The 20,742-nt window shown below is 34.5% G+C and overlaps 1 protein-coding gene across 11 annotated transcripts in view; it reads right to left on the bottom strand.

The window, feature by feature from the left end:
- Window positions 1-20,742, bottom strand: part of CSPP1 (centrosome and spindle pole associated protein 1) — a 122,167-nt gene that overhangs the window by 31,255 nt on the left and 70,170 nt on the right. For all 11 annotated transcript variants that reach the window (XM_067018058.1, XM_067018063.1, XM_067018062.1 and 8 more), the window contains 4 exons: window positions 8,334-8,486; window positions 5,013-5,125; window positions 1,080-1,229; window positions 568-714 (listed from right to left, as the gene is read on the bottom strand). In XM_067018058.1, coding sequence (XP_066874159.1) covers window positions 568-714; window positions 1,080-1,229; window positions 5,013-5,125; window positions 8,334-8,486 — 563 coding nt within the window. The remainder of the gene's footprint in view (window positions 1-567; window positions 715-1,079; window positions 1,230-5,012; window positions 5,126-8,333; window positions 8,487-20,742) is intronic.

Raw genomic sequence — 20,742 nt, 5'->3', positions numbered from 1 at the left:
CACAGGTCCACTTATACAGGGATATTTTTCTTCGTCAAACACTACAGTACTGTAGTCAGTGACTGGTTGAATGCACAGATGTGTAGGAACCGCAGGTATGGAGGGCCAACTATAAATTACACACACAGATTAATCCCTGCATTGTTCAAAGGTCAACTGTACTAGATAAATAAAAACTTTTAAAAGATGTTACATAATTCAAGCCCAACTATTTTATAGATTCAACAGACATAAAATTACATTGACAAATTGCTACAAAAGTTTCAAAACACCTTCAGTCTTGTCATGAACAGTTTGGAGGGTGCTAGTCTACGGACTATGGGAACAAGACTAAGAATGGCGACAGAAAGTAAGCCTATTCTGTTCATAGCAGGGAAGATACAATGCAGCACAGTGACACCATCTAGTACAGGAAGTTCAGTGCACTGCACCCAGAAAAAGTACTATGACGGAAGGAGAGACAAAAGCACCTTCTCTGCTCTCTCCCTTTTGCTAACTACTCCACCACTCTCACAGTGCAAGTGGGTTGAACTACAGGTTCCACAGACATTTTTGTCTGAAACTTACCTTTGTTTCTTCACCAATTATATTTTCTCTTTCATAGTAGTGCTGAAGTTGTAGGTTATGTTTTTCTTCTTCTTCTTTCTTCTTTCTTTCTGCTTCTTTTCGTCTTTCTTCAGCTAACCGAATAAGCTCTTCATTTTTCAGCCTTTGCTTTAAAATAAAGAGAAAAATATACACTCCATACACACGTTCTATAGTTCATTCATATTTGTTTGAAATAAAGAGATAAATTGAAGGTACAGATGATATAGTGTTCTTTAAATAAAAAAGTTGTCTGCTTAACAATAAAATATTAGGCATCTATTATAACATCCTAGTCGGCCGAAACTATTTTTCGTCTATTAAAAAAGTCATCATTTATCTCTTTCCTAAATTTAGTCTTTCATTTTTATAAAATAGCATCTAACAAATGGATATGGATCTGTTCTCCTTTTTAAGTAATAAATATCTTTTCAAGTTAAAATAAGGAGTTCATTTTCAAGCTAAGTAGAAAAATACAGTAGGTAAAAATGCACCTCTTCCTCTTTCTCCCTTTTCTTTTCCTGTTCCTCTTCATACTCTTGCTGAATTCGTGCTCTCTGTTCTGCAAGCCGTTTTTCTTCTTTTTCTTCGGCAATTCTCAATCTCTCTCGCTCTGCTTCTTCTCTTTGTTTCTTTTCCTCAATCTAAAGAATTAAACCTAGATATTACTTTGTGAAACTATTGAAAAGTTAGAATACCACTTAATTTTTACCCTATTATCAACATTTGTGCCCTCCTTTTGTAAGTAAAAATAAGTTCTTAATTTTTCAGTTTCCTATATTTTATTAGGGAGGCCACATGATGTAACATTAAGAGCTCTGAGTAAAATTCCAGCTCCATCAGACTGTGTGACCTTAAGAAACTTTCTTGTTCAGTTTTGTCATCTGGTAAAAAGAGTTATTAACGTCTATACCTCAAGGTAGTACTCAAAGAATTGAAAATAATGTATGTAAAAAAACATAAAAGGTCCTCCTAGGTAGAAGGTACTTAGTAAATAATTCATGATTATATTATTCTATAATGACTGCTACTATTACATCTCCAAGTTCCTTGGCGTGATTAGCATCCTAAAACAACAGTGAAATATTTTAGCAATCATCTTTAAGTAGGAATCCCTTCCCTAGAATGGCCTTTCTCCTTTCCTATCTACTGGCAAGGTAAATGAGGATTTTAGCCACAAGAATTCATAACTAAGTTTTGTTTGAATGTCACCTGGGTCTTGCAGTGCTGAGTATTCTGGGGGAATATTCTAAGACAGAGTCTAAGATCTGAAAGGAAGAGGACCTTAAGAGATAGTCTACATCCTCCATGAATGAGATAGAGAAGAATGACAGCACAGGTACTGGGTATTCATGATGCTGGTTTAAGGATATCAATAGATTTTCGTCCCTCTTAAGTATGGATTGATTATGACTATTCATATTATTTTTATAGTTCTTGTCTGCGTTTCCTCTAGCTTCAAGGTTGCTATATTTAGTGCTGACAAACTTTTGAGCTATAAGAACTGTAGTCTTCTTATATGTGCCATGATTTTACATGCTAGGACTTTTTCCAACATTTCTTTCTCACAACACTATTAAATATGTACAATCCTAATATTTAATACTAAATGGTGTGTATGTAATCACTTCTTCAATTACAATAGCCCTAGAGAAAACATCATTTATGATCCATACAACAAAATCTCACATTTAATACTCAGTTCCCCCTTTTTCCTCCTCCATGAAAAACAAATCACAATGACAAAGTCACTTCTCCATTAATGGGTCACAATCATAAACGGATCTCACACCTAATGAATCCACAGAAATATCATTCCAAAAAAAAATGCCACACAGTTCAATGGAAAGAGAAAAACTATCATCCAGGTCAGTGGTTTTCAAACCATATAACACAAAAGTGCTTCAAGGGTCCTGCAAATATTTTATTAAACGTGTTAATTATTTTTAAAGCTGCAATTAAAAATGACATCTAGGGCTTCCCTGGTGGCGCAGTGGTTGAGAATCCGCCTGCCAATGCAGGGGACATGGGTTCGAGCCCCGGTCTGGGAAGATCCCACATGCCATGGAGCAACTGGGCCCGTGAGCCACAATTACTGAGCCTGCGCGTCTGGAGCCCGTGCTCTGCAACAAGAGAGGCCGCGATAGTGAGAGGCCCCGCGCACAGCGATGAAGAGTGGCCCCCGCTTGCCACAACTAGAGAAAAAGCCCTCGCACAGAAACGAAGACCCAACACAGCCATAAATAAATAAATAAATAAATTTAAAAAAAAAAAAAAAAAAAAAAAAAAAAAAGACATCTAAACACTCACATGTGTTATTTACCAAATTTTAACCACATGAAGACTTCTGCTGCACTAACTTAAACTAATCGTATAACTTATTTATGCAGACATGGAGCTGAGGCTTCCTTTGCCATCTTTGTGCACAGATTTAAACATTTTATAACATTTCTTTTAACACTTAAGTTTGGGGATTCTTTTTGTCTGACACTATATTGTTGATATTAATAATAAATACTATTTCGCTATTTTACATTTTCATAGAGTTCTGGATTAGATTTTGTTTGGGGGCAAAAAGGGCATTTTTAAGAGACTGCTAAAAGAAAAATACATAAACCATAAGTGTAGTACCTCTAGATATGATACTTAAAGTCAGGAGACTTGGGTTCAAGCACCAGCCTCACAGCTTGCAAGTTCTGCCACCAAAGGTGAGCCTCATCCTGTATTTTAGTTGGTCATAAAATAAAAAGAGTAATAACTCCCTCAGAGAGGAGTGAGGTTTAAAAAGATACTATATGCAAAACTATCTTATAAATAATAATAGGCTACAAAGTGGCAAGTCTTATTTTTCCCTGAATTCTACCCTAGACCATGCTAACACTCAGTAAGTATAATAGGAATTACATAATTTTGACTTGCTATCATTATGGGCAATATACCAGAGGGTCCTTCAAGTTCAAAAGGTGATTCTGTGACCCTCAATCTGCTGCTACCTGACTCGAGTGGCCAGTATCCTTGAGATCTCTGATGCTGCGCTCTTACAGTCAGTATCTCTATTCATTCTTTCGATCCTTAGAAAGGTCTCTCCATCCATTTCCACTGTCACCACTCTAGTAAAACACCCCTGCTTCCAGTCTTTTAAATCCTCGAAAAATACATCCTCAACAGTAATGCCTGATCAGTCATCCTTAAGACTACATCCATTATGTCACTGCCTTAAAAGTCCACAATAACTAGGATCAGAAAGATGGCATGTTTGAATAGAATCTCGGTGAGAAGAATTTGTTTAAGAGGTTGGGATTAGACTGGAGAGTCAGAAGTGTCAGAATAAAGAATATGGACATTTTCTGTAGAAAAGAAACGCTACTGCCAGGTTTTGAATAAAGAAGAAAAACATGAGGTCATATCAAAGGAAGGTTAACCTGGCCACAGGATTAATCTGACACTGGGATGTAAGTGTGGGTATGGAGGGGAAAGAGGTAAGGAGAGAAAATATTGTGAGCCTGCTATGAGCAGGCCTCTCACTCACCTCAGGCTCCATCCCAAGGGTGGCCACAGTATGAGAGTTCAATAAATCTGTTTGCTTAATAAACACCTGAGGCTCAAGTATCTTCCTTTGGGCAATTTCTAGTACTTTAAATACTATTTGCTTATATACATAAATGAGGCAAATAATTGCAAAATGTGATTACATTTAATATTTATTTATCTACAAACTATACAACTGAGTCAAGAACATCAAATCATTTACAAAAAAACGAATTATTTTCTACTAACACATGTAAACATCTAGAAAGATTCATACTATGCCTAATAGATGAACATTTTAAGTGTTTCAGTTTTAGAAATTTCAGCATTCTTTAACACTTAATGATTTAATAAAATTTAAGTCAACTGGTATACCTAACATGTCTCCCTATTCCTTTTTCAGACATAAGTAGAATAGTATAATAATATAAATAATAATATAATATAATTTATATCTTATATAAATTAGATATTTTAGTAACCGCATGACATTTTAGAATTTATTCTTTATCTTGTGGATTAAATCTTTGCAAGTTTACTTTATTAAAACTCTTATGGGGACTTCCCTGGTGGCACAGTGGTTAAGAATCCACCTGCCAATGCAGGGGACAAGGGTTCAAGCCCTGGTCCGGGAAGATCCCACATGCCACGGAGCAGCTAAGCCCTTGCGCCACAACTACTGAGCCTGTGCTCTAGAGTCTGCGAGCCACAACTACTGACCCTGCATGCCACAACTACTGAAGCCTGCGCGCCTAGAGCCCATGCTCCACAACAAGAGAGCCACCACAATGAGAAGCCCGTGCACAGCAACAAAGACCCAACGCAGTCAAAAATAATTAATTAATTAAAAAAAAGAACTCTTATGAAACTTTGAAACTGTGATCAAGTAAGCATTTCACCTGAAAACGAAGAAAATTCTTGTATAATTCCTGCTGCTTAATCTGAAGTTCAGTTGGAGGCTCACCAAAAATATTTCCCCGAGCAAAAGGAGAGCTCTGTGTTTGCATATGACCTTGAAAGGGAAATTTTGCAAAAACATACCATTAGCCAGTGCTTAGAAAACGTAAAGGTTAAAGAATAAAGACTTTGCTAATAAATTCAAATCTTGAAAAAAATGTGCTAAATATGGAACTCCAGAGGTTAAACTCAGAAGAAGGCTGAGATTAGAATTTAAAGACCAGCTAAAAAGTAAAGAGAGAAAAAAAATGGTGAAACTAAAATAAAATTAATACACAGTTGAAAAAAACATATCTATACCTGAAAGACATCAAGAAAACAGAAAAGTTAATAACGTAAGCAACTCTCACTGCAGCAAAGGCTTTAAAGTAAAATTTATAGAGAGAAAAAAAGTACATGTTTAAGTTCTTATTTATGAATATAAATATCCTTTTCTTAAGAACACTGCTTAATTATACACTAAAATGTATTATGTATATACATACAAAAATTTTCTAAAATTGTTTTTAAAAATCAGTAATTCCAAAAGTGGATTCCCATCCATGGTTTAAAGAACAGATTAGAAATTAGCTCCAAAAACATTTTTTACAAATTAAAGTGACTATTTTAATCACTGCAATATTCTTTATTTAAAAATTCTACCAGATTAATGAGATATTAACATGAAAAATAAAAATATGCTATATATTACCTATAAATAGTAGTAAACATTCTGGGAAAGGGAAAAAATTATTTCATAAAAGCAACCTGGAAAATAATTATACCCCAGGGGTCTTTTTGAATGCAGAAAAAAAAATTTGGTGTTTAAATTTAAGCCTCACATAACTTTTTATATCATTTTTTAGTTTCCTTATACCATCAATCTAAAGCATTTATTTCTCTCACTCGTACAGTGTTTGTAGGACAACTGCTTTGCAGTTTAGCTGTCATTTAGGTCTATTTTGCCTTTGTGTTTAAATTTATTAATGCTTACTTGAATAGATCAGCAGAAAGGCAAATCAATACCGAAACATTAAAATCTTATGTTATGGTGGAAAAGCTGATTAGCAAACCAAAACTGAGTAGTTTGTTTCACTTTGATGATCACTCAAATTCTAAACAGTTGAGGCAATTAGAGAAGAAATATTATTAGAGGCAGGCAAGATAAGTTCTTTCAAATATAAAAATACTATAAAAGTAAAACCAAAGGGAAACACATGCTCTAAACAAAGAAAATGAAAACGTATTCAGGCATCATAATAAGCAAAAAAATAAATTTAAGCCAAATTAGTATGGACTTTATCAACATGGTTTTTCATCCAAGAACCATAAAGTAAAAGAAAAACAACAAACTTTAAGAAGGGCCTCAGAAACAGGCTTAATGAAGACAAAACATTAGAGGATAATGAACTTTAAGTGTACATTATAATATTCAACTCTTAGGTATATTCAAGTTCCCTTAAAGCCTTTAAAATATTACATGCCACATATGTATACACACATACTCCTACACATATACAATGGCATACCAACAAATTAGGTGACTCAATAGTTTTCTGCATTCAGAAAGTCTGTTTTAGGTGAATTCTTAGCGAATGAAAGTTAATTTAGGAAATTTCAGTTCACAAAAAAGGGAAATTTTAACATTTTGTGATTTTATATGATTTCTTAAACTAGAGCATCCTGGCCACAACAGCTGCACCAAAACCCTGGTAGTGTACAGAGAGGCAATAGACGATAAATTCTGCTATGCATATTCAATCATCAAGCTTGTGCTCCTTCTTGGGAATGGGTCATGGAAAGCTTTGATTTTTCCAGTGCTTCTGCTTTGTAAGCAGAGCTAGATGCCTAAAGTGTTATAACTATGACAGAGAAAGTTCTAGACCAAGAGAGAACTACAAACAATACAGGGTGTGGAAGAGAGGGTAGAGAAGAGGTCTGTACCACTGATCTCAATAAAGACTACCAGAAGCAGAAGCCAATGAAGAGAAAAATAATGATAATCAGAAAGAGGTCAAAATTCTCTTCAATAAAATGGAAAGGTGTTTTGATGCTGCTATTGTACACTGAATTATTACAGACTCAGAGTGAGAGCCAAATTAGTAATTTCATCAAAAGCAAAAGTTCTAATTTTAGTACTCCAAAAATCAAAACTAGATCCACTGTGTAAAAATCTATTGTGGACCAAAGTAGGAAAGCATTTTCTTGTAATTAGAGATCAAATAGTGATACAGGCTGTCCATGGAAACAACCAACCACACATCTCTTGAAGTGTTCAAAAAGGCTGCAGAGATCAGTGCTACCATCAAAGGCTTGAAAGATGCAAGGCTAGTAATTCTAATCAGAGCTCACCATTTAGTCTGCCTATTTGGCCAATATGCATTAAAAATTTTTTTAAGTTTTTAAAAAACTGTATGATTAGTCAGGGACATTTTAGAAAGACTTCCTAATATAGAGTTTTTTTCTAGTCTAAAATTAAAATTTCTGTGAAAGTACAAAAGACAATTTGTCATAAATAAATGGTTACTTTTATAGGCATCGAAATATAGTGTAAGGTGGTATATTCTTTAAACTTCATTTGAATTTTAAATATGTAACATACTTTCACATATACTTGATAAAGAAAGATGATGACAACTTTTCCTGGCAAGTCATAAAGAAAGATATTGAATAATCTTCAATTTATAGAATCTTTAATTCAAGGACCCTGTTTGATAGCAAATCAAAGATATTTGCTTATGAAAGGCAGATGTGACCAGAAGTCAAAGTAAACTTTTAATTACTTCATTTATTTCTTTGTATATTGTGGTTTTTTAAGGGAGGGCAACTGATTATAAAACAAAAAATGAATTTCACTGTACAATTTATCATACAACATCTGATATGTTTTCACTAATTCAAACTAATTCTGATGGTATAAGAACCCATAAACTTTACCAAACTCTGTATGGGTAGAAAAACTATTTGATTTTAAGAAATGCCCTCCCCATCAGCAAAATAAAAGTGTTAGCAGCAGCTAAAGTATACATAAGCAAGTAATAAAGTTGAGAAGAAATACATATTATTAAGGAGCAAACTGTATTTCTTTATTCACTTTTTTCAAAATACCTATGTAGAAAAGTTATTGTAAATAGCATGAATAATGTGTTATGCTTCCTGACTCAGAGTAACCAAATTCTTAAAATCATAAGAACTTTCTTGGAGAACAGAAGAGAAATGCTACTGAACAACTTTAGAAATGTAAAAAAAACAAAAAAACAAAAGAATAGAATGTGATTAAAAACCTGAGTTTTTATTTGCAGAATCTTCTAGGTTCTCAGCATTTGAAGTGGCTAAATTTTGGTCTAGAGATACAACAGCCCTTTTATCTTCATATGTTCTTGCATCTGGGTTATAGTAGGCATCCATATTTTGTCTGTGCATCCTATTCAAATCAGCTGAGGGGGAAAAATAAGCCATTTATTTCAATAAATGCATTTCTATAATTAGTATACTTAATACATTTTCTTAAAGTAGGGAAATGGAGAGAAAAACAATAGGACAGAGCTGGAATAATTCAATGGTATCTTGGTGCCCTGAAAACAGAAACAAAATTATCAAAACTTGTTAAGAAATTTTTCAAAAAATAACCTTACAAAATAAATTCAAAATCAGTAGAGAACTTAAGAGTATATGGATTTTTGACAACCCATAAAAACCATATTCATATCTATGTTACTTCAGAACTCTGAATATCTTAAATCCAGAACAAACATAGTAACAATTCAAAACAAGTCATAGTGAAATTTACCCAACATCATTAGTATTTCTAATGAAAAAATATCACGTGGAGTGTAGTTTTAAAATATACCCACAAATTTTTTTACAATCCTCCCTTAAAAGATGGAGCTCAATTCCCCTCCCCTGGAGTGTGGGCTGTTTCTTATGAAAAGGATACTGCATGCACAATGATGGTATATGACTTCTGAGGCTACTTCATGAAAGACAATGTTTCCACCTTGCTTGATCTATTGGCTCACTCACTCTGAAGAAGCCACCTACCATTTCAAAAGGACAGTTAAGGAGCTCTAAAGACAAGCCCACATGGCAAGGAACTGAGGCCTCCTGAGCTGTGTGAGGGAGCCATATAGGAAACAGATTCTCCAGTCCCAATCAAGACTTCAAACGACTGTAGCCCCAGCTGACATCTTGGACTGCAACCTCATGAGAGATCCTGAGACAGAACCATCCAGCTAAAACATTCACAAATTACTGACTCAAGAACTGCAAGATAATGTTTTTTTTTTAAATACTACATGTTAGGGAAAAACAGCAAAAGATACCACATATGCATGGCAAAAATCTGAGCACATAAGACTATATCAAACAACCAGTCAATCTTAAAAACAAACTTGAATGGTTATAGAATGCAAAAGCTTTAACAAGATAAAAAGTAGTTTTTCTCCACAAAACAAATAACTGAGATAGTATGGCAGCAGTGAACGTGAACATAAACCTGGATATAAGAAGTGCTTATCAGGAAACCTGTTATGTTCAAGGATGTATTTTTAACATGAATCACAGTTAGAATACCAGATAGAACACGGCAAATAACACATGAACATTATCAAAGCGAAAGAGAGTTCAGAATCAGGAAGGTAAACATCCTTGCTGCTGCTTTTAAGACAGGTCAGGGACTTCCTTGATGGTCCAGTGGTTAAGACTCCATGCTCCCACAGCAAGATATACAGGTTCGATCCCTGGCTGGGTAACTAAGATCCCACATGCCATGCGGTGTGGCCAAAAAATAAAGTAATTATTAAACTAATTGCCTAATGCACCGATTAAAAAAAAGAAAGAAAGAAAAGACACGTTGGACTCAGAAACTGGACAGGAGCTTCGCAGGTGAAGATGGGTGGGATAGCATAATAAACAAACAGCTCCAGGGACTTCCCTGGTGGAGCAGTGGTTAAGAATCTGGCTGCCAATGCAGGGGACACGGGTTCGAGCCATGGTCCGGGAAGATCCCACATGCCGCGGGGCAACTAAGCCCGTGGGCCACAACTACTGAGCCTGCACTCTAGAGCCCGTGAGCCACAACTACTGAAGCCTGCACACCCTAGAGCCTGTGCTCCGCAACAAGAGAAGCCACCGCAACGAGAAGCACGCGCACCACAATGAAGAGTAGCCCCCACTTGCCACAACTAGAGGAAGCCCGCGCGCAGCAACAAAGACCCAATGCAGCCAAAAATAAATGAATAAATAAATTTAGTTTTTAAAAAAAGAAACAGCTCCAAGCATGTGAAACATGAAGACTGTTCTGGCAACATTTAAGTAGCCCAGCTACTTTGACTAGAGCTCAAAACACACACAACAGAGAAATGAGAGATTAGACAGGAAAATGCAGATCAGATGCCAATTCTGGAATATTCTAAAAAACAAGCCGATGGCTCACTATTCTATTCTGTAGATAGTAGAATGGAGACAGTTTTGGTAGTCACAGAAGTAGAAATAGTAATAACGGCAGTTAACACTTATGATTCACCATTTTTATAATCTATACAATAACTTATATAATATTGAACTATTATTTTCACCCCAGTATTATTAGATGAGAAAATTAAACTAAACTAATTTGTTCAAAGCCAGTAAATGGCTATGTAAGAATGTGAACTCAGTAAGACTCTCCAGAATCCTTAATGAATTCTGAGTATGGAATAATACAGTTGGTTATACTTTTGATACGTACAGTGTGGATGTGAAAAACAAAGGAGGAGAACAAAGAAGCAATGAAGAAATAGCAACAGCCCAGGCAAGATATAATAAATCTCTATTATGGTGGTAGTATGAATGAAAATTAAGAGAATTCAAGGAACACTGAAAGGGCAGAACCTACACTTTAGGCTTATTAACTGACTGGCTATGGGAAGTCAAAAGGACTCTTGAATTTTTTTACTCTGAACCATCAGAATGATGCTGCTTTTACAGAAAAAGACAAAGATGAGCTGGATTTTTAAAATGAAGGTTGGTTTTGCATGCTAAGTATACATAATCCACCAAACATCAGGTACAGAGATTCAGAAGACAGGTTGGAAGTGAAGCAGAGTCTTAGAAGTGGTCAGGGGCTGAGTAATATTCCATTGTATATATGTGCCACATCTTCTTTATCCATTCATCTGTAGATGGACATTTAGGTTGGTTCCATGTCCTGGCTATTGTAAATAGCTGCAATGAACACTGTGGTACATGTCTCCTTTTGAATTACGGTTTCCTCAGGGTATATGGCCAGTAGTGGGACTGCTGGGTCATATGGTAGTTCTATTTTTAGTTTTTTAAGGAACCGCCATACTGTTTTCCATAGTGGTTTGAGTTATTTGTAGTGAGGTGGATGGAGCTAGAGTCTATCATACAGAGTGAAGTTAAGTCAGAAAGAGAAAAACAAATACCGCATTCTAACGCATATATATGGGATCTAAAAAAAAAAAAAATGGTACTGATGAACCTAGTTGCAGGGCAGGAATAAAGATGTAGACATAGAGAACGGACTTGAGGACACGGTGTGGGAGGGGGAGGCTGGGTCGAAGTGAAAGTAGCATCGACATATATACACTACCAAATGTAAAATAGCTAGTGGGAGGCAGCAGCATAGCACAGGGAGATCATCTTGGTGCTTTGCAATGACCTAGAGGGGTGGGATAGGGAGGATGGAAGGCAGGCTCAAGAGGGAGGAGATACAGGGACATATGTATGCATACGGCTGATTCACTTTGGTGTACAATAGCAACCAACACAGTATTGTGAAGCAATTATACTCCAATAAAGATCTATTAAAAAATAAGGAAAAAGTGGTCAGGGGCAAAGAAAGAGACTTGAGAAGGCCTAAAAAGAAACAGAGGAGTAGAAGAGACAATGGGAGAAAATGGATGGAAGGAATATATCTAACTCAAGGAACACATGATATCAGAAGACAGTCCTAGAACAAAGTTCACGTTTACAGACCCAGAAGAATAACCCAGTTCCTGATACACTACAATAAATGTCAGGTGAAGAGAGGATAGCACTGCAGAGAATGCACAGGACTCAAAGGCAAGAATTGTCAACCCAATTCAAAGAGGATGAACACTGAGTAAAAACCATTAAATTAGAAATTAGGACATCAGTTATTTTTGAAAATATAGCATCAGTAGAGTAGTAGGAACTAGAAGTCATTTTATAGAATATGAAGCAATAAGAGGATGGTAAGAAGTGGCAGCAACAAGTACAGACTACTTTTGGAGTGTGTTTTATGTAAGGGAAGTACAGCAAGGTCAAGAGCAGAGTTTTTGTTTGTTTATTTGTGTTTAAGAATGTAAGTTAACCAAAGTATGTTCAGAGCTGGAAGGGAAGGAATTAGTAAAAAAAAAAAAATTGAAAATGCACAAGGGGCTGGCTAAAAACACAGAGAAAAGCTGATTCCAAGAAAACTTCCAAGTGCCAAGGAATGGTAAGGCAAGAATTAGTTAGGTACTCCTGAAATTATAGCCAAATCCTGGAATCTATCTGAATATGGGAAGCAAATGAAACCAGAAAGATGATGGGAAAGTTAAGGTCATGAACTAATGAATAGCTGTGGTCTCAAAAATGTCATAAAAATGAAACAAAATAACTCCAATGGGAAATCAATATCTCATTGTCATCCAATTCACTAGAAGAGCATAAAACCAGCCTATGTAAATAAGAAGTCACTATGAATAATTATACATATAGTATTCTTTTTTATATTACAAGAGTGCAATATATGAAGCTCACTCCTTCCAGATGATACCCATACCCAGAGCTCTGTTGCCAAACTAGTGAAAGATTAGGGAATAAAATATCACTTTGATATTCACCTACACAAACTGAAAAGTAAGAGATATATATCCTGCAAGTAAACACAATAATAAACTTCAAAATCAACGTTTTAATTTACTGTTTTGATTACACAGTTTTCTCAACTATTAGAATAATAGTCAATGTATTTATATAAAAGGAAAATTAATTTCATCAGAGTACATTATTATTTAAGACAAGACTATCAGATTCAGCAATCAAAACAAATCCATATTGCTTTTTATTGGAAAAGATGATTTGTCAATCAATTGGTCACTCCTTGTCTATCTTTTTGTGCGGCAGTAAAGTAAAAGGTATGAAGTCAGCTAAAAGATGAAAATTTTGAAAAGCACTTTGGTCAAAAGTGTAATTTGAAAAAAAAAAAAAGTATAATTTGCCAACTGAAAAGGTGTCACTGAAAATGGGCATTTATTTCAAATGTATATCATATCATTTAATATAATATTGCTAGCATTACAAGAATAATTCTACAAAGAAAGGAATAACAAAAGAAAATGTTATAGATTCATGAGTGGGAAAATAATTCTACTCTCTCAACAATTTATCAGACCAGGGCTAAATTATATGATACCTACAGGTAAACAATACATAAATAATAATTAATTCTTTTCATTCCTTATTTTATAATCTTTGCTTTTTTATAAACCTAAATGAATACTTTGAAATTAAAATTAACTTTACAAGTTACTCTTTGTACTTTGGTGGAAAATACCAAACATTTTAAAGAAAATGGCTGATATGTTAAATAGTACCATAGGCCCGGGATTATTCAGCAATCTACTGCTGCTATACAAACTCTTTTATAATGAATCAATTCAGAGGGCTAAAGAAAATTTCCAATCCTGGCACTACTAATACAGAACATATTTCCAAATTAACCTAATTTTTAATATAGACTTACTTATAGAGATCATAGTCTATAAGGTAAATAAAAATATAATTGGTAGTCCATAAAATAAATCTCATAAATTTAAAAACATTGAAATAACAAAAAAGTATATTCTCTGAACAAAACAGAATATATGCTAGAAGTGAACAACAGAAAGCTATCTGGAAATATGCCCAAATATTTGGAATTTTTTTTTAATATCTTTATTGGAGTATAGTTGCATTACAATGTTTTGTTAGTTTCTGCTGTATAACAAAGTGAATGAGCTACATGCATACATATATCCCCATATCCCCTCCCTCTTGGATCTCCCTCCCACCCTCTTTATCCCACCCCACTAGGTGGTCACAAAGCACCAAGCTGATTTCCCTGGGCCATGCAGCTGCTTCCCACCAGCCATCCATTTTACATTTGGTAGTATATATATGTCAATGTTACTCTCTCACATCATCCCAGCTTACCCTTCCCACTCCCCATGTTCTCAAGTCCACTCTCTAAGTCTAGGTCTTTATTCCTGTCCTGCCCCTAGGTTTGTTAGAACCATTTTTTTTTTTTTTAAGACTCCATATATAAGTGTTAGCATATGGTATTTGTTTTTCTCTTTCTGACTTACTTCACTCTGTATAACAGACTCTAGGTCCATCCACCTCACTACAAATAACTCAAGAAACTTCATTTTTTTAATGGCTGAGTAATATTCCATTGTGTATATGTGCCACATCTTCTTTATCCATTCATCTGTCGATGGACACTTAGGTTGCTTCCGTGTCCTGGCTATTGTAAATAGTGCTGCAATGAACATTGTGGTACATAACTGTTTTTGAATTATGGTTTTCTCAGGGTATATGCCCAGGAGTGGGATTGCTGGGTCGTATGGTAGTTCTATTTGTAGTTTTTTAAGGAACATCCATACTGTTCTCCATAGTGGCTGTATCAATTTACATTCCCACCAACAGTGAGAGAGGGTTCCCTTTTCTCCAACCCTCTCCAGCATTTATTGCTTGTAGATTTTTTGATAATGGCCATTCTGACCGGTGTGAGGTGATACCTCATTGTAGTTTTGATTTGCATTTCTCTAATGATTAGTGATGTTGAGCATCTTTTCATGTGTTTGTTGGCAATCTGTATATCTTCTCTGGAGAAATGTCTATTTAGGTCTTCTGCCCATTTGGGGATTGAGTTGTTTGTTTTTAGATATTGAGCTGCATGAGCTGCTTGTATATTTTGGAGTTTAATCCTTTGCAGTTGCTTCATTTGCAAATCCAAATATTTGGAAATTTTTTAAACTCACTTCTAAATAATCAATGGGTCAAAGAAAAATCAAAAGGAGAATTAGAAAACTGAATTGAATGAAAATGAAAATATAGCAAATCTGTGATATACAGTTAAAGCAGTACTCAGAGGGAAATTTGTAGCATTTTAAAATGCATATATTAGAAAAGAAATAAGGTCTCAAACCATAATCTAAGCTTCCACACTAAGAAATCAGAAAAAGAGAAAATTAAAAGCACAAAGCAAACAAAAGAAAGAAAATAGTAAAGAGCAAAAATCAATGAAATAGGAAGAGAAGAACAACAGAGAAAAATCAATGAAAACAAAAGCTGGTTCTATGAAAAGATCAATCAAATAGATAATCTCTAGGCAAACTGGTTAAGAAAAAGGAAAGAATATAAAAATTACAAACATCAGGAATAAAAGAGAAGCAGGAGCCATCACTATAGATCCTACAGACCTTAAAAGAAGAATAAAATATTATGAACAACTTTATGCCAAAAAATTCAAAAACTCAGACGAAATGGATAAATTCCCCCAATGATTCAAACCACCAAACTTCACAATTTGGTGTCATGATTTCTAAACATTGTACTTGAGTTCCAAACCAGGGAAAAGACAAGTAAAATAAGTAAAAGGCATTCAGATTGGAAAGGAAGAAATAAAACTCTGTCTACAGATAACATGACTGTCTACATTAAAAAAAAAAAAAAAAATCCTGAAGAATCTACCAAAAAAAAAAAAAAACTACTGAAACAAATGAGTGAGTTAAGCAAGGACAATACACAAAATCAACTATATTTCAATAAACTAGCAATGAGCAAATGGATATTGAAATTTTTAAATGTATCTTTTAAAACAGTAACAAAACACATTAAATACAATTAACAAAATAGGTTTACAAAATATTGCTAAGAGAAGTTAACTAAGACTAATTAGTGGATAAATATTCCACATTTATGGATCAAAAGACTTATATTGTTAAATTAAGATGCTGACTTTCCCAAAACTGACTTATAAAGTCAATGAAAAATCCCACCCTGCTTTTTTTGTTAAGGTTGACAAACTGAGTAAAATTTATATGAAAATGCCAAGGAAGTCAAGTTGCCAAAACAATCTTGAAAAAGAAGAAAAAAGTTCAAAGACTCACACCTCTCCATTTCAAAGCTTACTACAAAGCTACAGTAATGAAGACAGTAATAGGGCATATGGACAGACATCTACATCAATGGGACAGAACTGAGAATCTAGAAATAATTTTATGGTCAACTGATTTTCAACAAAAGTACCAAAGCAATTCAAAGGGGAAAATGTTTTAAAGTTGACTGTGTGATTTTAGCACAACCCTATGAATATACTAAAAACTACCAAATTGTATATTTTAAATGGGTAAATTGTGTGTTATGGGAATTAGATCTCAATAAAGCTATTATATATATAAAAACAAAAAAGACACAGAAAGAGGAACTGTCAGACTGGAGGAAACTAAAGACACATGACAACTAAATGTAACATGGGATCCTGGACTAGAGCCTGGAACAGAATAAGGATATTTGGGGAAAAACTGGTGAAATCCAAATAAAGTCTATCATTTAATTAATAGTATTGTAACCATTTTAATTTTCAGTTTTGATCACTGTGCCAAGATTACGTAAGGTGTTAACATTAAGGGAACGGAACCTAGGTAAAAGGTACCCTCTATACTATCTTTGCAACTCTTCTATAAGTCAAATTATTTCAAAACAAAAAGTTACAATGAGATGTCATTACACACTTAATAGAATGACAAATTTCTAAGACAATCTCAAGCACTGATGAGGGTTCACAGCAATGGGAAATCTCATGCTCTGCTGGTGGGAATGCAAAATGGCACAACCACTTTGGGAAAAGGTCTGGGAGTTTCTTACACAGGTAAACATACACTTATTATACGTCCCAGCTATTCCATCCCTAGGCATTTACCCAAGAGAAATGAAAACTTATGTTCACACAAAGACCTGTAAGTGAATGTTTATAACAGCTTTATTCATAATAGCCTCAAACTATAAACAATCCAAAAGTCCATCAACTGGTAAATGGATAAACAACTGTGGTGCTTCCCCACAACAGAATACTATTCAGTAATAAAAAGAAATACACTACTGATGTATATAACAACACGGATAAATCTCAAAAACATCATACTAAGTTAAAAAAAAAAAAAAAGACATAAAAGGCAATAATATTGTGCCAGAGTGCACATCAGAGACTGACAAGGGTATCGGGCTGGATAAGTTAGAAACGTTCAATATCTTGATTATGGCAGTGGTTACCAGAATCAGTTGTCAAAACTCAATGAACAAAACACTTTAAAAGGGTGAATTTTATTGTATGCAAATTGTGTCTAAATAAACAGCATAAAAACAAACATAAATCTAACTGGGGCAAACATAATACATAAAAGAAATACAAATATATGTGGAGCAATCTTGCTACTAATCAATTAGAACTATGAGATATTTTTGCTATCTTTCAAATTGGTTAAGTATTTTTAAGCTGTTTTTTTTTACTTTTTTTTTTCTCTTGGTGTACAGGTTTTTAAAATTTTTAATATACAATAGAGTCAAGTAACATCACCATAATGAGGATACAGAAGAGTTCCATCACCCCCAAAAACTCCATCATAGTTACTCCCTCTCCTCAGCTATCATCTTTGGTAACCAGTGATTTGTTCTCCATTGCTACAGTTTTGTCATTTTGAGAATATATGTGTATGTAACCTTTACAGAAGGGTTTCTTTCCCTTAAGACTTCCCTTGAGAGTCTTCCAAATTGTTTTGTGCATCAATAGTTCATTCTTTTTTACTTCTGAGTAGCATCCCATCATGTGAATGTACCACAGTTGTTTATCCATTCACCCATTGAAAGACATTAGAATATACTAAGTTTTTTTATGGGAACTTGAATAAAGAATTTTAATGAATAAAGAACTGAGAAAGGAAAAAAAATTTAAAAATTAAAAAAAGAACTGAGAAAGGAAATAGATTTTAAGTGTAGTACAAGTAATCAAAACGAGAGGTATTTACTCTAAAAGGGTTGATGCTATGTTAAAATTCTATGAGTAACAGATTTTGATATTTTATTAATAACTAGTTTATGTTATAGAGATCTTTCTTAGAGAGCAAAGATAATGGTGAACATTCAATTTCTTTAATTTGTTTGTAATAAAAGATCAAAGATGAAACAGGAGTAATTAGAAAAGCCAGCAGCTGAATTAAAGTTACCCAACATAACCCCTGTTATATGGTCTTGGCCATCTCATGAAATAAAGCAAAACACTGAACTTTACTACATATTTTAAATAGAAAAATTATGTTCCCTCTCTCTCTAAAATATAACAGCCACATACAAAACAAACTGATATTCTTTAAGTGATGAGTTTACTTGCTTTGAAAATACCATTAAACAAAGAGTTCTAAGAGTTCATTCTATGAGGCCACCATCACCCTGATACCAAAACCAGACAAAGATGTCACAAAGAAAGAAAACTACAGGCCAATATCACTGATGAACATAGATGCAAAAATCCTCAACAAAATACTAGCAAACAGAATCCAAGAGCACATTAAAAGGATCATACACCATGATCAAGTGGGATTTATTCCAGGAATGCAAGGATTCTTCAATATATGCAAATCAATCAACGTGATACACCATATCAACAAACTGAAGGAGAAAAACCATATGATCGTCTCAATAGATGCAGAGAAAGCTTTTGACAAAATTCAACACCCATTTATGATAAAAACCCTGCAGAAAGTAGGCATACAGGGAACTTTCCTCAACATAATAAAGGCCATATATGACAAACCCACAGCCAACATCATCCTCAATGGTGAAAAACTGAAACCATTTCCACTAAGATCAGGAACAAGACAAGGTTGCCCACTCTCACCACTCTTATTCAACCTAGTTTTGGAAGTTCTAGCCACAGCAATCAGAGAAAAAAAAGAAAAAAAAGGAATCCAAATCGGAAAAGAAGAAGTAAAGCTGTCACTGTTTGCAGATGACATGATACTATACATAGAGAATCCTAAGGATGCTACCAAAAAACTACTAGAGCTAATCAGTGAATTTGGTAAAGTAGCAGGATACAAAATTAATGCACAGAAATCTCTGGCATTCTTATACATGAATGATGAAAAATCTGAGACTGAAATTAAGAAAACACTCCCATTTACCACTGCAACAAAAAGAATAAAATATCTAGGAATAAACCTACCTAAGGAGACAAAAGACTTGTATGCAGAAAACTATAAGACACTGATGAAAGAAATTAAAGATGATACAAATAGGTGGAGAAATATACCATGTTCTTGGATTGGAAGAATCAACATTGTGAAAATTACTCTACTACCCAAAGCAATCTACAGATTCAATGTGATCCCTATCAAATTACCACTGGCATTTTTTATAAAACTAGAACAAAAACTTTCACAATTTGTATGGACACAAAAAAGACCTCAAATAGCCAAAGCAATCTTGAGAATGAAAAATGGAGCTGGAGGAATCAGGCTCCCTGACTTCAGACTATACTACAAGGCTACAGTAATCAAGACAGTATGGTACTGGCACAAAAACATAAATATAGATCAATGGAACAGGATAGAAAGCCCAGAGATAAACCCACACACATATGGTCACCTTATCTTTGATAAAGGAGGGAAGGATATACAGTGGAGAAAAGACAGCCTCTTCAATAAGTGGTCCTGGGAAAACTCCACAGCTACATGTAAAAGTATGAAATTAGAACACTCCCTAACACCATACACAAAAATAAACTCAAAATGGGTTAAAGACCTAAATGTAAGGCCAGACACTATCAAACTCTTAGAGGAAAACATAGGCAGTACACTCTATGATATAAATCACAGCAAGATCCTTTTTGACCCCTCTCCTAGAGAAATGGAAATAAAAACAAAAATAAACAAATGGGACCTAATGAAACTTAAAAGCTTTTACACAGCAAAGGATACCATAAACAAGACCAAAAGACAACCCTCAGAATGGGAGAAAATATTTGCAAATGAAGCAACTGACAAAGGATTAATATCCAAAATTTATAAGCAACTCATGCAGCTCAATAATAAAAAAACAAACAACCCAATCCAAAAATGGGCAGAAAAACTAAATAGACATTTCTCCAAAGAAGATATACAGATTGCCAACAAACACATGAAAGAATGCTCAACATCAACATCATTAATCATTAGAGAAATGCAAATCAAACTTACAATGAGATATCATCTCACACCACTCAGAATGCCCATCATCAAAAAATCTACAAACAATAAATGCTGGAGAGGGTGTGGAGAAAGGGGAACCCTCTTGCACTGTTGGTGGGAATGTAAACTGACACAGCCACTATGGAAAACAGTATGGAGGTTCCTTAAAAAACTACAAACAGAACTACCATATGACCCAGCAGTCCCACTACGGGGCATATACCCTGAGAAAACCATAATTCAAAAAGAGTCATGTACCAAAATGTTCATTGCAGCTCTATTTACAATAGCCATGACATGGAAGCAACCTAAGTGTCCATCAACAGATGAATGGATAAAGAAGATGAGGCACATATATACAATGGAATACTACTCAGCCATAAAAAGAAATGAAACTGAGTTATTTATAATGAGGTGG

Source organism: Kogia breviceps, chromosome 17, assembly GCF_026419965.1.
Source record: "Kogia breviceps isolate mKogBre1 chromosome 17, mKogBre1 haplotype 1, whole genome shotgun sequence".
Lineage (NCBI taxonomy): Eukaryota > Metazoa > Chordata > Mammalia > Artiodactyla > Physeteridae > Kogia > Kogia breviceps.
The sequence above is the reverse complement of the archived record's forward strand: the minus strand, read 5'-3'. Positions and strand labels throughout refer to the sequence as shown.